Here is an 18,213-nt window from a genome sequence, read left to right as displayed (position 1 = left end):
GGAGGAACGGCAGCTGTTACCTCCGCTTTCCGTCTGTACCCTGTGGCTCCCTTCCTCCTCCGCTCTTACACTCCTTTGTGTCTTCTCCTCCTCCTCCCTCGCTCCTCTCTCACTCGGCTTGTTTCTCTGTTGTGATTCTGTTTGGCAGCGGCCGCCTCTTGGGGGAAACCGTCCAGATCCCGACAGACAGCAGAGGGAGTGAAGACAGCAGGACCAGCAGCCGCCAACGAACCTGCCATCTCTCCCTCCTTCCTTCTCTCCCTCCCTCTGCCCTCTCCCTCCCTCCTTCTCTCCCTCCCTCCTTCTCTCCCTCTTTCTGCCCTCTCACTTGCTCTAACCAACCACGTCTTTCCTCTCTCTTCTCTTCTGCGATTTATTTTTTAATGATCTTGAGTAAATGACAGCCGGACGCCTACAGTCCGACGGCGTTGAATCCCCCCCGGTGACATGTCAGTGCAAAACCAGTGTGTTGGGACGAGACCAGATCCAACCAGACATTATTAAAGCAGAGCCCATTAGAGCCCAGCAGTAATCAGGAGCAGGGTGAGGAGTGCTGTCTATCACATGGTCACACAGGCCTCTGCTGGTTAATCCCGGAGCCTGATTCAGGATGCAGGCTGCCTGAAGAGCTCTGACTCACATCAGATCCGGATACATGTGTTACAGTCACTGCCAAATGTGTTGCTTCAAAGCCAAGTGGGGAAATATCCACCAGAGTGATATAAAAACCTTATTATGATAAAATATTCGACACGAGACAATGACTGTGAGGACAAAGTGTGGTTGTTGAAGGTTGTCTACATCCACCACAGATCTCTTCATAAACAGCAGAGCACAATATGGATGAAATCCTCCTATAAACGAACACATGTGATGAAATAAAATATCCAGATCGGGACATCTGCTTTAGACTAATCCATCAAATTAAATACACGACACGCTGACAGGCTCACTTCATCAGTTCTGATTTCAATAATGCTATAAAACAATCCTGCTCTTTCATTTGCAACAGCGCCTGCAATCGTCAAACGGAGCCAGAGATGATAAAGTGGCTCCGATGGTGAACACATTTATATCCTTTCATTTTATACAGCGACACGCCAGCCGAACCAATTTGGTGTCAGATCCTAATTCATGACCCGTGGATTTGCGCAGACACTTGGTTTATTGGATGGTGAAGCTGTGCCAGGTCTGTGCTGCAGCCTCTTCACCCCCGACAGCCTCGTCTTCATCAGGGAAACATGTGATCGGCTAATGGAGGTCAGGATAATCAAGAACATTAAATAAAAACTCCTGTGTTGCTTTTATTAATGTGTTAACAATAGAAAATGTGTCAACTACACCTGGTTTTATATCTGTGGTGGAATGCACCAGTAACATATTTAGTACACAACAAGTCTACGTGAACAATAACGCCCACGATGCATCTGGTTGTTCAGAAGTCGAACGAGCAGCTAATCTCAAATTCAAATTTCAAATCCACTGTGCAGGAGAACAACACAAGTCTATTTTCTTCAACATCTATTAATAATCACAGTTATTAATTCAGCTTGAAACCTGCTGATGTATAAGATTCACTTTGTTTTTACGAGCTTCTTAAGATCCTGCTTCTCGTTGCTGTGGCTAATGAACCACTTCAATTTGCTCTTAACGAGGATTCCTGTTGTCCTGTGAATGTTTATTCCCATTTACTGAAGTATTGATGCATCATGCACCCGTGATATGCATTTAACAGTTCATGTTTTTATAAAGTGTGATTGTTTTAATAGTTTTAATTTAGCTCTTTTGCACATATAGGAAATAGGATGTCAAATATTAACATCCCTGATAAATAAATTAAAGTTAAAGTAATTAACTGGTTAATGACTCTGTACAGGATGAATCAGAGCTGCAGGAGTTTGACCCTGCCACTGAGGCAGAGGGGCTCCATAGGGCGGGGGTGCCACCCTCAGAGGAGAGGGCGGGCCTTCACCTTCATAACACGGCAATAAATCAGCCCATTAGCTATTAACCATTAGGAGATTGATTCAGGCTAAACTTTTGACCTGCATGGGGTGATTCTTACATAACCTCCATAATGACTGCCAGTGATTAAACAAAGAACATTTGCATTGCATGTACGGCACATTCTGCAAAGGAGCGCGGAGCCGGAAAGGTTACCGCTTCTAATTAGGAACGGTTAATTTGACCCGAATAAATTGGAATACAGCTCCTCTGGTTTACTGAGAATTGGCGAGACCATAAATCACGCTAATGAGAGCAGGCTGACGTTGGCAATCACATTAGTCATTATTAGAATGTGAAGTCCGGGACATGATGAGGGCTCAGACATCATCGCTGCCTGGGTCACTTCCTCGGACCCCATTTACCAAACAGCCGCACACTCGCTGCCCTCCGTCTGTTTGTGCCACAGCGAGGCGGCGCGTCCTCCTCTGAGGCGTTAATCACCACCCGATCACAAACACTGAGGGGGGGGGGGGACGGACCAGTTCCATCAGCCACATCGTACGACTTCCTTCTGCAGAAACACAACAACAGAATGTTCCCTTTTTTGGGAGAATGGGGGGGGGTGTTTCAATTCAATTAACCTCAAATTATAGTGGATCCAAAATGACTTCCACATCTTCTCTTTCCTAGGTGCTGGATTACTTCCCAGAAGTCTTGGCGCGACCCCAAAGAACCAAGCTGCTAAATTATTTGTCCAAAAATATTCAGCTGCTCGTGTGAACCGCACCACACGTCCTCCTGCCCCCCCCCCCCCCCCCCATACAAGTCCTCCCTCTCTCTCTGCAGAGCGCCAGGCTGGAAACATTTGAAGCTGCTTTTCTGCAACCGTCATTAAAAAGAGAAAGGGATGCAGAGGGAGAGTCTGTGATGATATAAGCCCGTCTTGGGGGGGATTTCAAAAGCACACACACACACACACACACAACACAAAAATACACAACTTAAATAGCTACTGAGGCAACGATAACAGATGTATTACAGATGTGCACTTTGCCGTGTCACCTTGTAAAATGATGAAAGCAGCATTTTGATAAGTCGGAGGAGAGGATGGACAATTTAATGTCTGTGCCTTGAAGCACTGTCACACTTTTACAGGCGCACGCACACAAGCCACTGCTGCTGCTCTGCAGAACCACAACTCTATCACAGCTGCTCTACTTCTCTGCATCGGAATCTTCTTGGTCCTTTTTTTCCCCCAGGTCCTCCAGTTTAAAAAATAGTCATATTGAGCATACAGGTAAACAACATATTTATAATTTGTATGAGCCACGACTAAAAATATGAATTTACATCTGAGGCCTTTCACTAACTGGACCAAGGACCCAGATCTTCCCAGGTCCAAATGTGACTGATGCAGCTTCATTTCTAAACATGCCTGGTTTGGGCTGTTTGCCCGACCTGCAGAGAGGCTGCTTGTTTCCTTATGAAACTGTAACTGTGACCTGCAGTGATTGAGCCACAGAAAATAAAGACCTGCCGCTGGACTCAGTTCACAGAACCGTGAAGCTGCTGCACAAACAGCTGTTCACCTGTTTATTGAGATTTCAGTAGAACTGGACTCAGTAGAACCCTGAACTTAAGATCATGTCCCAGCTGCCACACCTACAGAGTGCTGGTCGCTTGTTAATTCAAAGTGTATTGACACAGCACTGCACCTCCTTGGGCCTGGTTGTCTGTAGATGCAAAACTGAAGACCAGGACGAATTACATATTTGGAAACATTTCTGCCGCTGGCTGCTTGTTTATCGATGAGTCACCGTGCTGCTACCAGTGCTACTGTTCTCTCTCTAGTTGTCGGGCTGGTGAGGGTCACTGGTTTCACTTGGAGGGACTCATGTGCTCTGACATGAATGAATCTCAGGGACGAGCTTCCATGACACAGAACAGAGGAGCAGAGGATGCATCACCTCATTTATAAACAACCTTAAAGAAATGGATGCACACTTGATACGATGTTGTGTTTCCGATGAAGCTAAAGGAAAAATCTAGAGGCTGGACCGACCCTGGATATTCTCAAGAGTTCACTTCAACACTGGGATGAAAGAACATGGTTGTTATCGTAGAGAATTCGCTCGCTACTTCCTGAATTGTGTCTATACAAGGGCTTTATTGATTCAGGTTTGTGTGCCTGTTTTAAAAGGTTCGGACTCAATAAGCTGATAAGACGTTGGTATACTCAATATGAAGATCATCCAACAAGGGAGGTCAGTGTCAGTCAACCATGCTCATCAGATGTTCCTGTCCTGGACTTTGAGACGACTTTCAAAACAAGATCAAAGTTAATCTAATCTCACTGTAGATTGGTCCCTTCAAAGTTCAAGAATCTTTACTGTCATTCCTGCAGACAACACCACAATGGAATCGCAATTGCACTCCATGGAACTCCCAAGATGGTATAAATCCCTGTGCACAATAAGACATTTGACTCCTAAAATGCTTCTACAAGGTTATCAAGCAGTTTATTCTCCAGAAACATCAGTTCTTGTTATTTAGAGGAATATGCTTCTTGGATTTAAGACCTGAAGGAAGATGCTGCCTCTGGGCTCCGTGCCAAATTTCAGGTTTAAATCTTTTCAGAAAGGCAAAGTCAGTTCCTGGCAGCGGGCCGATCACCGATCACACGCGTGAGGGACATTTAGACGCAGTGAATCCTGTCGTCCGTCATGTATGACGAATGTATGACTCAACCAATCTGAGTCTCCGGATGAAGGTTGCAGGTTTAGATCCAAAGATTTAGATCATGCAATCACAGCTGATGTCTTTCCTGTCTGTCTTGTCATCATTTAGACATCATGGCCTTAGAAAGTGCTGCTCATTGTGGGAATTGTTGGGTGTATATGTAAAGTACTTTAATTTGGCGCTATACATATAAATTAAATTGAAAAATGTATTTCAATGAGCACCACCCGAGAAGATTGTGATGGTCAAGTCCCCAGAAGAGAAGCCAAATATCAGAGACATCATCTCGGGATGTGGGAACGAGTGGAGATGTGTTGTTTATCTTTATTTACAGTCGATGGTTTAATACAACAAGAAATATCCCCTGGACCATTCTGAAGCACTGACACAACACTGTGGAGATTGGGGAGAAACGTCCTGTAGTCTGATCCCACCATGAGGACATCACACTTTCCTTAACATGAAAGGTAAAGCTGGAAACAAGTCCCAACACACGATACGATGCCCTGAACTGGTTCTGTTCTTGCCAGTGATTGATGGAAACAGAACAACACGGGGGAATGAAATGAAGTGGAAGCAGCGATACGACCGGGCTGACTGCACGGAGACACAACAGCAGCAGCTACAGAGGAACAGTCACTGTTAGTCACTGTTAACAGGCAGCACTGATGTGTTCACTCTCAAGCTTCAGACCTCGTACTGCTGCTGTCAGCTGCTGGAGGAACTCACCCGGTGGGAGCTGCTCATCTTTGAGCGAGTCGCTGTCTGTCTTCCATTAGATTCTGTGGAAATCACTGAAGGACACGTGGGCTTCTAATTTTGTTTAAATAATTCACATTTACTACTAATGAATTTAACTGCGGCTCCACTGAATGTTTTGAGATTAGATTTTCTACGTTTAGCACAAGTTAGGAACCTTTTTAACGAGGAACCACAGAAAAGATGCTATAAGGTTTGTTTCAGAGTTTTTTATTGCAACTGCACTGAAAAGCTGCTCAGAAAACTGAAATCCCCGAAGTTCTTCATTCTTTAAATGTTATAAAAGATGCAGGGGAAAGAAACTAAATATTTCAGGAGAACGAAAATGAATAAAATGAACAAACAGAAGGTGAATAAGGATAAAGAGGAACAAACGAGGTGAATGACGAGCACCGAGGGGAAGAGGAGACGGGAGCGGAAGAGTGGAAGGTGAACTGCATTGTGGTTAATGTATTTTGTTTGCTGTTATGTTTCAAAACAACAATAACAACTTGTGTTGCCTGCCGAGCGGCTTTAAGGTGAAAGTCACGGATCACCCATTGTCAGAGGTGAAGATTGACCTGAAGCAGGGAAACTACAATCTGTGATTTTCTGCCTTGTTGAGCCACAAATCAGTTTCTTTATGGAAATGTATTTTATTGTGTGGAGGAACACAAACAAACATGGAGGACAGGGTCAAGGAGGAGGACTCTGACCAGCTCAGCACAAACGAGAACAGGTCCCAGCGATGTTGGGAAGTAAATGGTAAAAATTCTAAGTTACACCACAGACTGGTCCCCACAACTGGTTCTAAACACCACTCGCCTATTTTACCACCAAGGTAAGAACCACATCCAACAGAGCACACACAGTCTATGGGTGAGAGAGAGAACAGTGCAGTCAAGTGCTGAAAGCAAAGCCCAGATTCTGACAGTGCAGGAGGCTGCTGCCCGCGGCAAACCATATGGCAAAGAATCATGAAGACCGGGGGGGGGGGGGGGGGGGGGGGGGGGGGGGGGGGGGCAACAGCTGCTCCTACTACTCACATCTGCACAGACACAGTCACAGTTCACACGTTGGAGAACAAGTAGGAATTAGGACATGAACTAATACAAACAGAGATGTCAACAACTAATGTCCTGATTGTATCCTGATCAATTAATAAATACATAAATCACCATTTGTCTCCCTGTGCTTTGAATCCATGTTTCCAGCGACAGGTATCTTCTAGTCTTTTACAAACCACACCATCCTTCTTTAGAGCTGCTGTTTTCAATTGGCTGAGCTGCGGGGAATCTTATCAAACAGGATAAGAAGTCTTTAGCTCACCATTAACAGCCACAATGTGGATTCCTCAGCACACATTCCTCTGCCCGTTCCACTTCGCCCTACTCGTTTGCTTTGTGCTTAATGGTTAAATTGTGTTTATGCTTGTGTTGGTACTGGGTTTGGCCCCATTAAGCTGGGAGGATGCCAGTTATTTACGCTATTACAGATCCTTATGACACTCCCTGGGGAGCAGCCCCCGTTCTCAATTTAAACTTCAATTAAACCGTAATAATAATACAAATAATAATAACCTCTTTATGGAAACAAGACAAAACAAAGAGCAGCTTTTCTGTGGAGAAATTACAACTTAAACCATCAAACAGACTTTGAAGTGCTTCACTAAGTCTGTGATATCACATCCAAACCTCCCCTGACAAGCAGTTATTACAGACAACTCCTCCGACACACCATCTTCCAGCTAACAGGCGTGGACACTTACAGGTGCTAATGAAGTCGGCCTCCCCAGAGAGAAGCTCTCATCTCCAAAGTACACTCTAATTAAAAAAGGGAGGGGGGGGGTAAACAAACACTTTCTACACCATGATAACGTGTTCAACTGCTTTGTGCTGCCTCTTGTGTGAAAACACATCACCTTTCACCCTCTGGACCTAGAAACACAGCGTTATTAGAGGAAATGAAATTATCTCACAAAAAAATATAACCACAACGAGGCAGAGAGGAGGAAATGAAAACACTAATGCAGTTTTGCCGCGAGGAAATGATGCTTCCGGCTTCTTTCTCACAAAACTGCAAATTTCAGCACTCGCTCTGCATGAGAACAGACTTCAATGTGGTTTCATGGACCATGAACCAGGCGTCACTGGGGAGTTTGGAGACAAACGAGAGTTGGGGCGAGAACTTTATGAAGAACAAGAGCTGATAACTGTACAAGAACAGACTGTTAATGCTAAAATGTCCAACTGCATCTTCTCAGTTGGGATATTTCATGGTTTTTATTGTCGTCCATAATAATAAACTGAAAATCTTTGGGTACTGGGACGCTTGGTTGGACCAAACAACATTTGATGACTTGTACCTTGGAAATCACCATATTTTCTTGACCACATTATTAAAATTAGTAGTTGGGAATAACTCCAACATATTCATCTGATTTAATTTTTTCTGGATCGTTAATGTTTAGAGTTTAAACAGTTTCAGAGCCTAAGTGACGTCTTCTAGTGTTTAACATGTTCTCTGGCAGACGAGCTACAACCCAGATTCACACTCAAATATCACTCAATAGAGCAAATATCTCTACCAAGGCCAAATAGTGCCTTTAAATTTAATGAAGCTGCATTAATTCCCTTTTATATATATAAATCAATTCTCTGAATACAAGTTTTGTTATTCATTACTCCCAAAGAAATGAGTGAAATGTCAAATGAGTTCTGTTCCCCGTAGGATTTGTGTTAATAAACTAAAGAACCAACAGACAAACGGACGGGGGTGGAAACATAACCTCATTGGTCGAGGTAAAGTTCCAAAAGAAGAAAGCAGCAACTCCTCATAATGAAAAGCTGAACAAGGGAATTCTTTGCATTTTAACGAGACTAATGAATCCTCGTGTCGAGAGGGCGAGACGATTCAGCCCCGAACAATCGAGTTAGCATTTTTTTTAGATAAGTGCATTATAACAAAACAAGCTCAACCAATCCGTGCACTTCCAGGATAATGACAGAAATTTGCAAACCGCCGGATAATGCTTTTTGTCAGAGTGATTTTTCCAGGAACGTTTCAAGAAAGGTTAAATGACCACAGGGAACAGACAGATTCTCTTTATGAGAACAGAGTCTATTGTGGTGAGCTCATCTCCCACAAGTTGGCTTGAATATAAAATAAAAATCCAAACCAATAAAGTCATCAAACTGCAGATTTACATTTTTCACTGCACCTTTCCAATTAAATCAAATTGTTTCGTCATAAAATGTGGTTTCAGGGAGAGGAATTGATTCGAGACAATAAAAGATATAAACTCCATGAGGTGTTTAATGAGCTGGACACCAAAACTCACTCGATATCTAAACCCTGGAGGCAGGAACACGGTAACAAGCATCCACACGTTAACTTCAGAGTGTAGAGTGCAGTCTGTGGCGTCGGCTTTAACACAAGGACTCTGTCTGTTTGCCCCGTGATGCTGCTGCTGTCAGCATTTTGAGAAATGCTCATAGAAGCAACTTGACAATAAGATAATAAACAGTTTGTGACCATGAATCGTTACCAGGAGAGAAACACTGACGGGGCCAGAGAACACTTATACAATCAGGTATGAGTAGGTAGCTGCTGGCAGAAGCACGCTGCCATGATGATAATCCTGGTGTATGAAGCTGTGATGAGACATTTCCTCTCGTGCAGGGCGAAACCACATCGGTGTGTGAAACATCCACCTGATGATCGAGGGTGAATTAGAAACAATCGATAGGACGAATAAAACGATCTGTCCCAAAAACCCGTTCTCACTCTCGAGCTGGTCTGCAGCTGGGATGCTCGTTGATTGATCTACTTAACTGGTTCCTCGGTTGATTTAAAGTCAGTCCCAGTGTGTGTGGTCGGCTCTGACACGGGGACGGGGGGGGGCATACACCTGCAGCCCTGCACCGTCAGACGTGCAGAAGACAGATGGCGAGCGGAGGGAATCCGTGGAGGAAGCAGCCGATTAGCCGAGCTAACCTTGAAAGTGTTGAGGGGGTTGTGAAGCCGGAGCGAGGCGACACTCCCCTGCAGGGAGAGCGAGGGCTGAACATCCTCCCTGCATGGGCTGCGGAAATTCAATTACAGCCTAATGAAGAGTGAACTGACCTCCCCTCACCATCATCACCACCCTCCCCCCCCCCCCCCCCCCCCCTCACCCTGCTGGAGCACAACATGGACTGCAGCAGGGCAGGTTTCCCAGTCCACACAATACTTGATATACCTGCTTGACTCCGTCCTTATCAAACTGCATTCCTCTACTATCGGTTTTCTTTCCCACGCGTCTTTCCTTTATTCTTGGTTGATGACGTTTGACTTCTCTTTTTGATTAAATACATCAATGTTGGTTTTAATATCACATTTATAACTAAACTAATATCAAAATAATCTACATTTATGGGTTTAACATGACTCACAACCCTCCTGGATGTTGCCGGACCAATGATTACGTAGAAAGAATCACTTGGGACATTTCAACGTCTTAAAATGTATTAATATATGAAAAGATAATGCATTAAAGTCGTCATTGTAAAGCACAATTTCTCTCTAGCCTTTTGTTTTCATGGGGTCCTGAATACACTGTGGATGAAGCTGTGTTTAAAGCGCTAGATGGCTCCTACACCCTACATCACATAGGAACCAGGGGCATCACTTTCCCTTCACGGCCTCACACAAAACAAAGGGGTAGAGCCCAGTGGGGGGGCTGAGGGGGGGATTGGAACAGGACCTAAATGTTTGACTAACATCAGAGAACTGACCTTTTTAAATCCTCAAAAACACGAGAGGATGTTCCTGCAGATGAGGTCTCAGCACTTTCATCTCCCACTAAGAGAAAAACAAAAGCCAGCGAAGTGTGTGTGTGTGTGTGTGTGTGTGTGTCTGTGATGAATGACTTCTTCATCACACACCTCTGTTGGATCCCGGCCTAAATCGGCTCTTTCATTCGTTTCATTGTGAAGGTGCCTTTTAATAATTCTGTCTATTTCAGGCCATCGTGTGATGAGCTGATGTCGACCTTTCACCGATACCGTTTTATAAAAAGTCGTAAATTACTTAATTCCCTTTTAAAGCATCCAGCTAATTACCCCCCCGTCTCTCTGTCTCTTATCGTCGCCCCCCCCCCCCCCCCAGTGCTGTGTCATGCGTCTTGATTGTTCCAGCTCTCACTCTGTGTAAATGCATTTCTCGTCCTCGTTTATCACCTCCCTCCATCCCTCCCTCCCTCCCTCCCTCCCTCCCTCCCTCCCTCCCTCCCTCCCTCCCTCCACGCTGCGCTGCACTTTCATTTCTCCTGCTGAAACACAATAACCCAATTTGGAACATGTCATAACCGTCTCGAATTGCGAGCAACAAATTAGCATCTAGATATACACAAGTGATTTGCATGTTATTCCGCTCGCTAAACACAAAACACTTCGGTGCAGAATCAGTATCTTGTTGGATTTGTCACATTTCCCTCACGGACACATCTCTCATTAAAAATCAGGGCTCCCAAATAATAACTTTCACAGTTTTTCCTGCAGAACTCTGCGGTGGAGGTGAGTAACCGGACGGTCCATCTGGAGTCACTGACACGTCTCCATCGCAGGAGGTGCTGGTGCAGCATGGCTCCCTGGTCCTGCTGTGACAGACCCCAGTTAACCATGATGGATACAGCTGGACTCTCACCGGCCCTGCTTTAATGAAACTCCGCTATGAAGACGTCGGAGTCCAATAACATGCCAGAGATGAGATATGAAAGGGAAATACGAGGCCGTCCTTGGGCTGACAAAATATCCTTTTTTAACCGAGTGGTTTCTTGGTATTGTAAGGAGCTTTACTGAGGCAGCGAAAGAAGCAAAGATAGAAATATTCTTCTTATCTCGACCATTTCATCTTATACAAGTAAAAGAGCACGAGTGAGTGATGACTGATAGGTTTGAGCTGACAGAGCAGAAATACGAGTCCTGGACGTGCAGTAAAATCTTCCTCATGAGACAGTGTCAAACAGGAAAATCTAAAATGAGGGGCTATTTTTAAATTGTGCTTCTCCAGTCGAATATTGCAGGAATATTGCAAACTTCCATTTTCTCCCCTAAAAGAAAACAACGATATCCTAATGACCACAACTGAAAACACTTTGTGTTCTCATGGAGACACAAAGACCGGGTGTTGAGCCACAACTAATACAGTTATTGATGTGTGGTATTACAGTCTGCATAACCAATTTATCAAGTCTATTGAATCACAATTTATCGTCTATTGAATCATTAGGTTTATTAAAAGGTTATTTCTCTGGGTGCACTTGCAATGACATATATATATATATATATATATATATATATATATATATATATATATATATAGATATTTGCTCTAATCTCAGTCTCCAGCTGCTATTTTTCATAGATATAAATTATAACTTTTGAATATCTAAAGATGGGAAGGTAAATTCAGAACAAGTTAGGGTTTGGTATTGAACTTAGCATCTTTAAGACTATAGACAGGTTGACGGTTCCTGGTTTGGAGAACTCAAAAGCATGTGGACAGAATACCATTTACTGAGAAATATTACAGTACATGTACAGTACAGTATATTACACTGTGCATGATGCAGTAGTGACAACATCAACATTACAGGAAATGTAAGTATTAGACCTAAAGAGAGAGTGAAAAGTACTTGCTTATTTGCTTAAATCTTATTATTTTATAAAAATGGAAATATAAATGTATGTACTCAACTGGTCTTTGACAATTTATTCTTTTCATTAGTCAGCTCAAAATCCCAGTTAAACCAGCTGACTGAGTGGGATGTAACCTCACATCAATAGGCTGCACAGTCTTTGTAGTATGTTCTCCTTGTATATTCAGGTTTGCATAATGTTTATTTTCTCAAACTTATAAATCTGGTGGTAATGGTACGACACTTAACCATCAGCCTTCGGTAATGACAGCCTATCTGTTGATATTTTCTTTCATCCACTAAAGAAAGGTTTCATCTTGAGCCAGACGCGTCACATCCGAGCTATAGAAATCAGAAAAGCAGCGGGGGATGTTTTACTTTATTTCTACTGTTATTCAAAACCCAGCAGGTGCAGGATATTATTTTCCGAGGGAACAGAGGGAGGAGATATTTGTCCGTGTGCCGTGTCTGTGATAGATTTCTTCCTTCATGATTGTTGAATGTCCGTGGGAATGGGGATGAAAGAGGGAAACAAACACTTGCTCTGCGATTGAGGGATCGAAACTAAAACATGTTTACTGCGGACGACAATCTTCTACCGAGTGGAGTTTTCAAGTCGACAGCGGCGGGAGGTGATCAGGTGGAGGGGCAGTAGAGGTCAGCTACATGACAGAGCTGGCAGATCCACCGGAGTCAGCTTTAGGAGCTTTGTTGATCTGATCCCTGGAGGAGACGGATGATGGACATCACACTGACGTCCACGTGGTCGTCCAAGTGGGTGGGAGCAGAAGAAGGGATCAGTGGTTCCCGATTGGTCGAATAGTCAGAGAAGGAAAAGTATAAAATATAAGTTTGAGGTCATTTATCAACGGCGTCTTAATGAAAGAAATATTCTGTTGACAAATCTGCATTTGAGGACAAAATAAAGAAGTCGTCTTTTGATAAATTATGTTTTTCATCTGATTAATGTGCAAAAAGTTGTAGTTGTCAGGTTTGTTGATTTATACGATAGCCGGTTTTAATTATGACACAGGACTTGGAAGTTTCTGTATAAGTAAGAACATAATGTCGAGAGTTGAGTATTTTATTCTTTTGTTTTGCTTTTTTCACCCTCAGCGCTGTCAAGTTTTTTTCCACATTTACATCTTATTCAAGTCATTTCCTCTGTCAGGAGGAGTCGGCTGCCGACTGTGATCCACCCAAACGTCTCAGCTTTCATCCTCAGCGAAGGTTTTCCTCCTGATTCCAGCTCAGCAGCGTTTGAGGACACTACACACACTCAGACAGCAGGTTTTCTATTAGCCGTACCAGGGCATGACCCATCCACATGCATTACTGATTTTCTGTTCTGCTTCAAAAACATTAAGAAACAAGTTTGGAGACGTGGACTGAGCTTAGAACCTCAGCTTTCCTCTTTAAAGTACCTTAAAATATGGAAGAATGAGAAATCATATGATGCCGATGATCATGTGACATGAACACAAGCTCCTGAAATGCAGCTGAAAATACTTTGATGATTTGAAAACTTGGTTTCAGTTGTTTCCAGTGCAATGAGACCGCTTTGTTCCCAGGAGTGGGTCTGTGCCTGCGGTGCGATAAATAATTGTGACTTCACTGTTTAGCAGAGTAATGGGTTTTCATTCTTAGCCCCAACTGTGACACCCCACCAGGCATGAAACAACAAATGCAGATGGTGTAACACTCGGGATGCAGAGGCCCACTTTACATGCTGCTGTTTAACACACAAGCTGCTAAAGACTACTTTCAGTTCAGTTCACATGAAAACCACAAGCTTGTTTCATCCATCTACAGTAACTTTAGAAAAGAGGTGTTTTTACTCTGGAAGGAGATTTATTCTGCTCATATTTAAGGGAAGTTCAGGAATTGTGTTGATCGTTCATTAACATGGTGCGATGGGGGGTTAGTCTCTGTGTAGATATGCATTATATGAGAGAGCTACTCTTGTTTTAATAAGTCTTATAAGGGTTTAAATGCTCTAAAGTTCAGGAAACTCATTATCCATTGCTGAAGCTCCTCTTTCAGCCTGTTTCATTATTAAGGGCTCTTTCTCTCTAAACTTGTTTGGTCCAGAACCTCTGACTTTTCAGTTTAGTCTGAACCGAGTGAAAGGTGCCATGGACCAGCGTTCTCACTCCAACCCGGAGAGGGGGTCTGGGTCCGGATCAAACAGAACCAAGGCTTCTGTTCACTTGCAGAGTGAAAACCCCTTTTTTTGAATAGTTGGACCAATCACAGGAAGTAGAGAAAACATTTAACCTTGAAGAGTTTGAATTGACAAAAAACATATCTAAATACTGAGGAGGAAAGAAAGACTGAAACATCATATGTCTGGTTTATGGTTGTAACAAGCTGGAACTCTGAAGCAGAACTTAAGCAGACGAGTGTTCTCTATTCTACAGGGTAAAAAAAAAGATGGAACAGCAGAGCACAGCGGGGAAAAAATAAATATGAAGACTCCCAATGAAAATGATCTGACCCCCGCCTGGAATCTGATGATCCCCGACACACATCCATCCCCAACTGACACCATCACAGGTCCTCACACTCTGCTGGGTTTCCTCGAGCTCGCTGTCTGAATCAGAAGCAGTGCACGTCCTTGGTTGACACCTGTGAGCTCACAGGATATCCACCGAACAGCCGAACCCAACAAGCTTCCCCCTTCAATAAAACAGAAACTGTAGCACAGACAAATAAATAACCACCAGGTATCCTTTGAGTCAAATATGAACAGCTGTATTAATTAGGATTCTGAAAGGGAGAGCCGGGGCTGGTCCTGATGCACGCGGCTCGGCAGCAAAGCTATAATTACCCAACGCAGAAAGAAGACACTAATTAGCACCTCGGAAAAAATATAACTGCCGCCTGAAAAGCAGCTCATCAATTCTTCATCTGCCTCGTGTGGACGGTGAGGTTCCAAAACAAAACCACGTCACTGAGCCGAGGCGGCGCTGCAGCTGCCGGGAGCTTCCTGCCGCGGACGCCGGTTATCAGCCTCGGTGAAAGTGGCTGAGAGGGTTTGACGGAACTCCATCTTTAATTCCATGAAAGTGTAATATTAAACTCTCTAAATGTCAAATAAAATATTCCTTCATATCCCTTCTTTCTCCTTCTCCCTCCATATAGTTTTACTGCATTATTTAACATCTCAGGAAATGGAAAAGTGAACAGGAAATGATGCGTCACGCAGCGATCGGGGAACCGGGCTTCATGATGGATATCTTGCTCCTCGGCTCCACTCAGACCCCGATGATGATATTGCACTTGTCCTCCGATTTATTATGTGCAGGGATCAGAGCTGTACATTAACTCCCAAGTTCAGACTGATGAGGGCGTCTGTGTGAGGACCACCGAGCCTGAAACTGGATAATTCTCCGGCTGACCTCAATAACACTAGCCAGGGTCAGAGGACGTCCTCATCATCATCATCTGCTCAGAGGAGACTGCAGCTTAGCAATACAAATGGATTGTGTGACCTCCATGTAGCCTGGGAAGGAGCTCGAGGCTTTGCATTTAAAACTAGTGCATAGACTCAGCAAAGTAAACAGGTTAGAAATCTGTAAAATACAGACTTACAAGTGTGTGTGTGTTGTGTGGTTTACTTCCTCAGCCAGCGTATGGTAAACGAAAGAAACACGCAAACCTCTCCTGAAGCTGATATTTCTCTTTCTCACTCGTTCACAAACACTGGACAACAAGTGACTGTGAAAGTGAGAAAACAGTTCAAGTGCTCGGAAGAGGGAAAGAGAAAAGTCCACAGACGTCTAGAAGTCCCAGTTATTAAAAGCTCCCCCGGCTGCAGCTGAGCTCCTGTTCGCAGGTGTGTGTCAGTGATGAGAGAGAGTGTGTGTCTGTGTGTGTCCTCTGTACCTTTGTCGCTGAAGTCGTCCACCAGGATGATCTCGGCGATGAGGTGTGGAGGCGAGCGGTTCAGGATGCTGTGAACCGTCCTCAGGAGCGAGGACCAGCCCTCGTTGTGGAACGGGATGATGATGCTGGTGTTGGAAAGCTTCTCTGCATACAGCTTCTGTTTGCAGCTACACACACACAGACACACAAAACCAAAATCGAAACATAAGCGAGGGAAACAGAGAAGGGTTTGTCATTCCCAGTTAACAGCCATTATATATCGATTATCACCACCTATAGTGAAACTACAGAAATGGCAGATTCGCTGAAAATGCATCATCACAGTAAGTTACAGCTAAATACACAAACCTGATATTAATGCTGCAACATTACAAGAATATATAAGTTTAGCTCCCAAGAGGCTCAGGTGACACCAGCATGAACAAATCACTGTGTGTGTCTTGTGTGGTTTTGGGTCCAATAGGTTAATACATTAAGTCAAAGTGAAAAATGAAGGGTCTGGTCATGTAAGGAATGTTGTGTTGACAAAAAGATGCCAGACACTGGCTAGACCCTTTTATGTGATATCTAGTGAAACTCAAAACAGCCCACGACTCCCAACGTGTAACATTTACTAGAAAGTATAAAAGTTATATTGGTGATAATATCGTTCCAATATTCACATCCCACTCGACAGCAGGGATTCAAAATCCTCTGGAATCAGTGACACTGCTCTTCTTCCTCATGGTCGAACACTGTGCTGCTCTTTTAAAAACCATGTAATGAATCGGACCCCCTGCCGACTCGTCTTCCACTCGTCTCCCCCCCTCTCTCTGAGAAGTCGGGGGGGGGGGGGGTCTGCACAGACATTAATTATCTCAGAGTCTCTGCTGGTTGAGCGCCGCTGGGAGGTCTGCACCCACCGAGCACTGATGTGGCACCTGGCTGTCACGACACCTGTCACTCTGCTGTCACTTCGACCCGTCAAACAGAGACACCAGCTCCTCTCTTCCTTACAGAGCATCACTCACACCCCCCCCCCCCGTGTGAAGCATGCAGGACCACGTGATGAAGGCCTGAGGGTCCACAGCAGCAGAAGTCATTTCTGTTTTTCTGCTCAGGGGATTTCAACCTCTAACAGTTGGTCTGTGCCAGTGACTTTGTTTCAAGATGGACAAACAACTCCATCTCCTCCCACTAGGCAGACATGAAGCTTTTCTGCAGTAGCTATCTGAGACTGGAGCGGGGGGGGTAGATGTCCTGCAGATACACGCATTATACCAGTTGTGAGTCAGTCTCAGCTGTAACAGAAACACAAAACCCCTCGACCATGACACCAGAAAACATCTTAAACAAGCATTTGTTGTGGATTTGGTTTGTATAGTTTGATTCATGTCCCATCCACCAACATGGAGGAGGTGGAGGTGGGGCCACCATGGGACACTGGCTTCACTTTAAGGAGCTGTCAAGTCGTCCATGATGATGCTATCCCAGCGGAGTGTTACCACTTTATCTACGCCCCTGGGCAGGCCTGGAGGAGATGGGGTCTATGACCTGTACTGCACTCAGCCACCAGGGGGTGATCAAGACGATTTTGTCCGCCTTTTATACATGTTCAATACATGACTCAGCAAAAAGCTTTTTCTTCTTGAAAAATGAGATGCAAATGTTTGCTTTGCATAAATGAAGCTTGTGCTTATCAAGGTGGATCGCTGACTGAGTTGCATCCAACAGTGTGCACCAAAAAAAACACAAAGGCTTTGTATACATCAGGCAATTATAGTCGTATGAACGCAGAATGGAAATCATGTTTGACGACTAACGCTTTACAAACTCATGAGATGCAGTATTTTCTTCTGGAATGAGTCAGAGGAGAGAGCGAGAACAAAACCGGCAATGTGGACTGTAGCCACAGGTCCATGTAGATTAAAATGTCTCTACAGCATCGGTTCTCTAACACAGGATTCTGAACATTTGAGTCAAGGTTCTAAACTTAACTTCTAAACGCCCGACAGTTTTCAATCCTCTTGGAAGTTTCCTGGAGATTGTGGTTGTAGTATAATCAGTTCTCTGTGTGGGTCTTGGAGGAGATGCTGGCTCGTCCATGAGACTGAACTACATCTTACAACACCAGGGGACTTCTGCAGGGATTGTGTTTGTTGACTTCAGATCAGATTTCAACACCAGCATCCCAGGAATCCTCCTTCCCAAACCCACATATCTCACCACGTCTGAGCTGCTGA

General features: G+C 44.1%; 1 protein-coding gene across 1 annotated transcript in view; it reads right to left on the bottom strand.

The window, feature by feature from the left end:
• LOC133970033 (polypeptide N-acetylgalactosaminyltransferase 10-like) overlaps positions 1–18,213 on the bottom strand; it is a 65,025-nt gene that overhangs the window by 21,384 nt on the left and 25,428 nt on the right. Inside the window, exon 4 of the mRNA XM_062406826.1 lies at positions 15,992–16,158. Coding sequence (XP_062262810.1) covers positions 15,992–16,158 — 167 coding nt within the window. The remainder of the gene's footprint in view (positions 1–15,991; positions 16,159–18,213) is intronic.

The sequence above is a fragment of the Platichthys flesus genome, chromosome 15, assembly GCF_949316205.1.
Source record: "Platichthys flesus chromosome 15, fPlaFle2.1, whole genome shotgun sequence".
In the NCBI taxonomy this organism is placed as follows: domain Eukaryota; kingdom Metazoa; phylum Chordata; class Actinopteri; order Pleuronectiformes; family Pleuronectidae; genus Platichthys; species Platichthys flesus.
The sequence above is the reverse complement of the archived record's forward strand: the minus strand, read 5'-3'. Positions and strand labels throughout refer to the sequence as shown.